The sequence below is a fragment of the Patiria miniata genome, unplaced genomic scaffold (assembly GCF_015706575.1).
Source record: "Patiria miniata isolate m_02_andy unplaced genomic scaffold, ASM1570657v1 HiC_scaffold_29, whole genome shotgun sequence".
NCBI lineage: Eukaryota > Metazoa > Echinodermata > Asteroidea > Valvatida > Asterinidae > Patiria > Patiria miniata.
The window spans coordinates 9591183-9599797 of record NW_024037068.1 but is presented as its reverse complement, the minus strand read 5'-3'; the positions used below and the strand labels follow the sequence as shown (position 1 = coordinate 9599797).

Genomic DNA, 8615 nt, shown 5'->3' with positions numbered 1-8615 from the left:
CACCGAGTGTGCGTGCATAACAGATTTGTTTTCAACATGAAAGTTATTCACTTTTGAATGAGACATCTGTGCAAAAATTAAATCGAATCATTTGTGGCCCGTAACTAATTCAGCTCTAGCAGGGTGGATTATTGCGTGCAAAATGAACGCCTTTTTTTCAGAGAGTTGCAGATGCCGAAAATCAGAAAAAGGGTACCGTACTTTTGTTCTGATTTAATATGTAAGGAGAAAAAGGTCTATTTTATTTTAAGCGCACGGTGCACCCATCTTTAACCCTGACGAAGAATTCCAACTACCTGTGCAAAATTCGTTTTTACGGGTGCAAACTGGTAAATAGGCCTAAATCCATCCGCCGAGCTCATTAAGAAAAGGTATACCCCTCAAAATATTCTATATTAGAGAGTTCTGGTGACACAATTGGGGAATTGAAGAGATATGGCAATGAACCTCTTGTCAGGACTTGGCGTTTCCAAATATTGTGAGTATTTTGGATGCAATTGGGCTCGAAAATGGCGCTATTTTGCCATGCTGTGGAGGGATCGATTTTCAAGATTGCTACTTTTACGCTTTGGGGAAAATAGGGGTCGTCTTCTTTGGGTGAGAATTTCTCGAAAAGTCAATGTCAACCCACCAAAAAAAATTAAAAGAAAATGAAAGATGACATGTTGATCATCATTTTCTGGGCAGCTTCAATACCTGTGAGAGTTCTGAGTATTTTAAAAAGAATTTTGAAGTATGGGCATTTAGCACTAGTGTCTGTGAGGATTTTAATGCAGGGTTGCACCCTTACTACAGGTGTGAGGGTGACTCAACATGGCGAAGGATGCTTCAATGAAAATATCAGTGCAACTGCGCGTGGTTTTAGGGTATTGAACAATAAAAGACAACACCTGGACACGAAAAGTAGTGTCTGTACAAGAATTTTTATCCAAACAGAACGCAGTCAAGTCCACAATATACAAGTTGGCAATTATGTAAAGTAAAAAAAAAATGAATGCTCAAATTGATGAATGGCTGTAACTAGAAAGAAAATTACATGAAGTAGTTTACACAACAATATGCAGTGTGTGTACATGCAGTTACAACATGTATTGGTATAAAGATGAATTCATTGTGTAGAGCTGATTATAACACACATAAGGCCGAGAACAGAAATTGCTGTGTTAAAAAAACACACCAAATGTTACCAATAAAAAAATGGTACATTATGAAACTTGTGAGCAAAAACGCATGTTCCAGCAGCATGTCACATGTTCTCAAATGCAGTATTAATTTGTCCAACTTCATCACAGCTGTGATGAATTGATTCATCATTGAACATGTTAAAGGGGCCTTGATGGTTATTGCCAGTTTGATTCTGATATGGTCTTAACATTAGGAGTGCTCATTCTTAAAAAAACAAAAAAAAACCCTGCAAAACAAAACAATAAAAAAACGTGTACAAAGTCTATGGGACTTGGGAAAAAACAAAAAAGAAATCGGAAAAAAATTCAGAACAAAATCAGAGGCTTCTCTGCAACAACATGTATGTGGAAAAGCCAATCAAGCAAAACTTGCCTGAACAGTCGGGGGGAAAAACCCATCATATCTAGTCTTGATTCAAGTCTAGGTTGTCATTCATTATTATTCCCTAATGCTCACAGCCATGATCCACCTCCACATGTTATAAGTGGAATATGTAGCAGCTTTGCTATATTGGATTACGTCCTTCACAGCCTCTGAATTCCAGCCTTGAATCACGACTACTACTTCTCCCACTGACCCATGTGATCCGCAAGGATCTGGCCTACATCCGGATCTGGTATCGGAAAGTCAGCATCGCCATTGTAGTAGGCAAAGATTATCGCCGTGCCCAGGGCCCAATTTCACGGCGCTGCTAAGCACACGATTTTCTGCTAACAGAGCCTTCGTCTATTTCATGGAGACCGTAAGCATAAGCACAGCAAAAGGCACGCTTACTTCAGAGGAAAAATTTGCTTAACTTAGTGACGTAACAATAGAAAACTCCATGCACGCGCGACCGTTAGCACGTCCACGCCGTGAAATAGTGGCAAGTGTTTTTCTGCTATGCTAACTACACCTTTTCTGCTAACTGTTAAGCAGCGCCGTGAAATTGGGCCCAGTGGGCAAGCCTTCAAAGCTGTGATGGATGGCAAAACTTGGGAGAAAAATGCAGAGCCAACACCAGGTGCTGGGTCGGCACGATAATAAGAACCGTACACAGCACAGCTAGTAACCATTACATGTATTCCATTTGATAAAAAATTTGCGATCGTTTTGCTTGAAAATAAGCCCTACCATCAAGTTGACAATGCACGACCTGGTTAACCCCTTAAGGACGGGGTGTAATGGGGACATTCCTCCACACATAGAGCAAGTGGCCCGCATGACTGCACAGCCTTTGTGTGGTAGCGGGACTGCACAAAAGCAGCAGCTGTGGAACTACCCACTAGCCGTGTGCCACGGCATACCACAGCTGGCAACTGCATTCCAATGAGGATTAGCAGCCGCGGCCCGTGCGCATGGGGTTAATAACCAAATGCTTGCCTACTGCAATGGTGGTCGAATAGAGCGTATTGATAGCTGGCGATTGACTGGCCTTTCTCAAACCTGGTCTCTGCATGTGACACTGGCTACGTCTCTGGCTATTAAGGAAGCTGGATATTGAAGCCAACGCTGCTGAAACAGCCAATGTTTGAGAAATGGCCACAGATAAGCCCGCTTCACACTTTTGTTACGATTGGCAGTTAGAATTACAAAAAGGTGAATGACATTTGAAAACTTTACTTTTTGGTATTTCTGATATAGGTTGCATGTAACTGCCCATATTTGTACAATTTACAATTTAACTGTAACGTTTAACACAGTAATCATTAGAAAATAACACAGACCAAGTTTTGGTAGGAAAGTTTGGTTTGAGCATTGCGTTTAGTTTTCACTTTTTACTAAACAATGTCTGCAATGAGGCCGTTGCATCATACTTTTTATGAAAATGCCACACTTTTAAACATTCGTATCTCGCCCAATTTCATGGTGCTGCTATGCACAATTAATAATGGAAAAAGTGCTTGGCCGGTTTTGGCAAGGGCCACTATCCGAACCAGGCTCCTAGCCGGTTGTAAACGTAATTGTTTAAAACCGGCCAAGCATACATGCATTCCCATTCATCAATACCTTTCAGTCAAAAAAAGTCAAAACAAGTCAGAAATCCACAATTATCCAAAGTTTTTGTTCAACAAGTTTAACTTATGTTTTGTGAGACACCCCTCTGGCCATGTCCATGGTACATGTATGTGCCTCACCTGCATAGCGCTAAAAATCTCCTTTTATGGAGATGGGGGATCAGCTGTACGCCCTGTGCGATGTGGCGCAGAATGCAGTGGTGCAGGAATTAAGTGTTTCAAACCAGCCTGTGTTTTATTAGCAGTTTCAAACCACCTATGTGTCGGGCTCTCGACCAACAGGAATGGGTAAACTGTCTCAGGTATTTACGCTAATACAGAGTCGGCATCCAATTCACATTGTATTACATTGTATTACATTGTATAACATTGTACTTATTCCATGATAGAAACCACAGTTTGGGTGGTATCAGGTGTTACAAGGAGTAACAGGCAGGGCTATTGTGGGAAATGCAGTGTCCAGCACGTACCGGTAAGCTCATTTTTGTGTGTGTTATGGTAGTAAATTCTGCTAACACTGAGACCTTGACACAGCACCAGGAAATTGGCCGAGAGAGGTTCATGACAGACCCACTAAAGTCGGGTTTCTGCCCTCTCCAATGAAATTATAATCAACTTAAACAGTGTTGGGTCATCTTAATAATTTACGCACAAAAATTATATTAAAACCAAAGAAATTGAACAGCTGAATTCATTATTACTCCTCAATTTTTTGTTGCAATGTAGCACATTTGTGCATTCTTCCGAAAGTTTTACAATTCATCAGTTGTTTAAGAGCCAGGCTGCTCAATCACTTATGTACACTACTTGGGACTCTATTAGAAACAGTATATGATATTACATGTGAGTGGCCACTCAGATCCACCGATCCAGCGAGCGCGGTTCAGACCCACACGTGAGTGGGATACATCATATGTGCTTGCTGATTCGCCCCTGTGAGGTGAAGAGTTGGCATGACTACTTTTCATGTGAATACAATTTCACATTTAAAATGAACCTTTTGTGGTCTTTACGTGGCCACCATACACACAACGGTAATGACATTCAAGTGTTTATCGTTATATATTTCTGTCACTTTTGAATGGGGTACGTGTGCCTGCAGTCCATGGGGGGCTATGGCACAATGGCACATCCCCACTTAGTGACGAAACTTCAGAAAACTACAATTTAACCCCTTATAGACGGGGTGTAATGGGGACATTCCTCCACACAGAGAGCAAGTGGCCCGCATGACTGCACAGCCTTTGTGTGGTAGCGGGACTGCACAAAAGCAGCAGCTGTGGAACTACCCACTAGCTGTGTGCCACGGCATACCACAGCTGGCAACTGCATTCCAATGAGGATTAGCGGCCGCGGCCATGACCGCTTCCCGTATGCATGGGGTTAAGAGAGGGCTGCTATAGTGCACATGTACTACAAAGACACTCGCGTGTGGCCCCTACAAGTACATGAATATTAAAGTCGTAGTCTGGTAGTCATGCAATGCATTTTACGTGACCCGTGCGCCAGCCAGTCGGACCCACTTTTGGAAGTTTATAATGACATAATTCAGAGCAGAAACTTAGCCAAAGCTAGTTGGTAGGTCAATATGACTGCCATGTTTTTGTCGCACAACATCAGGTTACGGAAGACACGGTAGAAGGCGCCCGTTGAACAGTCAGAATCTGGAGGTCATAACACAGTCTTGTTTTTGCATAATTTGCACGCACATCAGAGACGCTTGTGGTGCAAGCATCTATTCCATTAGGCCATCAGCCTGGGGGTTTGGTCAGTATCAAAGCAGGGCATAAATGATTATAATGAGCATGCGCAAGGTATACCACCCCTAGAGTGGTAACAAGCATTTTGATGGCCATTTTGAGGAAAAAAGGGGCGATCACCCAAAATGCTGCCACCGTTGCAATGCTATCACATATTTTCCAACTCTGGAGGTGCATACATGTACCTTGTAAAAAATCGCTACGACGATTATTTCCCCCATTTGATACCGGTGGCAAAAATTTTGGACTGAGGCTGATGATGGCCTACATAGACTAGCACAGTCATGGGTCAGTTTACACTCAGTTGACTAATGAGGGGTGCACTGTGCCCAATTTGCACCCAAGTTGCGAAGGACTTCGAAAGTCTATTGGAGTAGTCTCCCCCAACTCTCCATTTCTTACCATTGAGGGCGTACTTGTGAACGGAGCCCATGAAAGGCCACACTGTGGCCTTAACCCGAACATCCCAAGGGCTCTATGGGGGTCAAGTACCAAATACCACAGAATACTTCAAGTGTTGTGCACACTTGTACAGAAAGAAATGCATACTACTGGTTACTACTGAGTAGTATTTTGTAGCTTTAGGTGTGGTTAGGGTTGACAGAGTTCCTATAAAATGTAGTCCGTTGTGGGAAGCTGACACTACAACTGACACTAATAACTTACAGTAATAACAATAAAAAACCATAGAAATCATAAAAATGGTACTAAAAATTCTTCCCCGCTCTGTGCGCCTCCTCCACAAGGTGAATCGAGGTGCGCTCTCACAGTCATTTCCCAGACGAGGGGAAAGTCAACATTTCCGCGACGTTCTCAACTCTCCTCTCAAATTAACGCAGTCAACTGGCAGTGATTCCACAGCCCTGGGACTTTCTCCTGCACTGAAGCAACTCTTGTTTTGCTAGGCATTCAGTTTACAAAACAATCGCAGTCAAGTATCCTGCCCAGGGACACAAGCACCATTGGCGATTTCCCTGATGACAACCACCAGGAGTGAAATCCATGTTTGAAAAACTTTGTACAGCATATCTGTCCATTTTCATTTAATGGTCAGTAAAACTGGGGTTAGTTAAAAAAAAATGTACAGAATGCGATTTAAAAAAAGGTTTTCACACTCTCGGTGCGTGTTTTCTTGAAAACTGAAAAAGCTTCTTACAATGAAATATTTTGGTACGTGAAGTCGGTTGCTACTTGGTGCCAACAACAGATGTTTCCATAGGTGTCGTGGCGGGCGTTGAATTATCGTGACTGGTCACTGACATGGTCACAACGTCCATTGGGAGGGTGTTGGCTGTGGTGTTGATTGGCCCGCTGGCAGGCTGGGTGCCGTTGGTTACGACAGGCGCCGGCGTGGCGGCCGCTGCTGCCAGATGGAGCGACTTTGGTACGAGCGAGCTGGGGACGGAGACGGAGTTGACGGCGTTGGCCAGCGGGCTGCTGTTGACCGTGATGGTGTTGGCCATGCTCTTGAAGTTGTTGAGCGCCGCCGCCGTGGCGTTGTTGTTGTTGGCCGCCACGGCCTGCGCCACGCTGGTGATCAGCCCCGCGGCGTTCATGTTCATCCCGGCGTGATGGATCCCGGTCACCAGGGAAGCGTTGGCCGTGGTGATCGGGGAGCCGACCTGCAAGCCGCCGGAGTTCAGGTGCGAGGACGTGGTGGAGGGGCTCAGGAGCGGTGAGGCGCCGTTGTAGCTCAGACTGGCCAAGTTGACCGACGGCGGATTGATGCGCTTCTCCTTCTGCCGGCGGTTGCAGAACCAGACCCGGACCACCTCCTTCTCCATCCCCAGGGTGTCCGACAGGATCATGATCTCCTCGGACGTGGGCTTGGGGTTGTGGATGAAGGCCCGCTCCAGCGACACCCGGATGTTGGTCTCGATGCTGGTGCGCTTCTTGCGCCGCCGGCCCATCGCGTCCTGCGAGTCCATCCCAGTGCCGCCCAGCAAGGACGGGTTGGAGATGGTGGAGTCGGCGTCGTCCAGCCACTTCTGCAGCAGGGGCTTGAGCTTGCACATGTTCTTGAAGCTGAGGTTCAGGGCCTCGAAGCGGGAGATGGTGGTCTGGCTGAAGTCGTTGCCGTACAGTTTGCCCATAGCAAGCCCTACATCACCCTGCACGAACAATAAGCAACGTCAACTTTTTATCCTTGAATGTACACAATAATGCAGTATCCTTTTTTTTCTTCCTAATACAATCCCAAACCGTCCCTGAATTGTATAGTTTTATGGTTTAATCAAGGAGTATAAATGCAGTGTAATACAAGTACCATTTACCAAACAGTTATAACGTACAGCCTTTGAAAACAAGGTCTCAGCAGCTGAAAGCCCCTTTTGGCGCCAACAGATGTTCTGGGAAATGTGACATCGGACCGCTCTCAATCAATGAAAATACAGCATCCGAAGCTCACAAAAATGTCTATTGTTTACAACAGTATCTACCATGTCTACTGTGGAAGTTTATATTGTATATCATACACTGTAATTCACCTCAAGATCTTTAATATTTTACACATGTAATATATTATACCACGCTTGAATAAATCTCCGTCATCTGATTGGTGGGTTGTTGATCACGTGTGACGTGTCATTGGATTATTTGTCCCAACCTTCCAACCTTGCACAGTCAAACTATTGGCTGCTCTGAAAAATCAGGATTTATTCAGGTGTTGTATAAAACAAATAATGAATGTTTCACATTCGTGCAATGGAAAGAATATCAATCGGTGACAGATGGAACGTTCCATTCCACTCAGCTTCACCTCGTGGCATGGAACATGCATTGTCGCTTCATGAAATTACTCTTACCATTGCACTCATAAACATTCATTATTTTTACACTGTATATTGACCTGCATAGCTCATATTGTGTTTTTCATATACTGTATATTGACCTGTACCATACATGTATATGTACATATATACCGGCATCATAATTATAAGATATTCCTCTTTTTGGTTTTATCTAACGTTACTTTCTTTTAGAAATGCCAGTGGAAGCTGAATTTCTATGCTTTTATTAAAAGCTATAGTCCATCATTTGCAGCCATCCGAAAAAGTAACTGGCGTATTATTGTTGAAAAACATACTTGGTTGAAAGATAGTAAGTGGACTAAACTCCCTGTGAAATTAATCTTTCTGGCAAGCTATCATTTTCATGCATGCAACTGGGAATTTACAAAAAACGAGGAAATTCCGAACCACACAACATTTTGTACAGAGTTTTTCAATTTGTAATGGCATACTTGAGAAGTTTAAAACGAGGAAATCAGCGGATCCGAGGAAAAGTTGCATGCCTGCATTTTGAAGTAATCAACGAAAGAAGGCCTTTCCAACGGTGCGTCTTAAGACGCACCGTAGGAAAATTTAAATTAGTAGTTCGTTTTGTTATTCGGCGCAGCGCGCGCAAGCATTAGCGCAACGCACAGGCGCGCGCGGTTGCTATAATTTGTCGGATCAGTGCGCGACATCGCGTATAGCTGCAATTCAAAAACAATTCAAAACATGATTCAGCAACTTTTGATTTGAAATTGAGATCCTAGAATGCTGTTTTTCTCGGAATATAAAGCTGAAGCTGAGCTGAAACTTCATCAGGTTAGTTGTTCAGTATCCTTCATTAGATTTTGAACACTTTTGTTGCTTCAAACGAACAAAATGCACAAATTACAAATGATGGA

General features: G+C 43.7%; 1 protein-coding gene across 11 annotated transcripts in view; it reads right to left on the bottom strand.

The window, feature by feature from the left end:
• Positions 1-2583: 2583 nt before the first annotated feature.
• The window catches only part of LOC119735514 (POU domain, class 2, transcription factor 1-like), a 51431-nt gene continuing 45399 nt past the window's right edge, over positions 2584-8615 (bottom strand). For all 11 annotated transcript variants that reach the window (XM_038209238.1, XM_038209230.1, XM_038209232.1 and 8 more), the window contains one exon: positions 2584-7053. In XM_038209238.1, the coding sequence (XP_038065166.1) occupies positions 6130-7053 (924 nt within the window). In that variant the 3' untranslated portion in view covers positions 2584-6129. The remainder of the gene's footprint in view (positions 7054-8615) is intronic.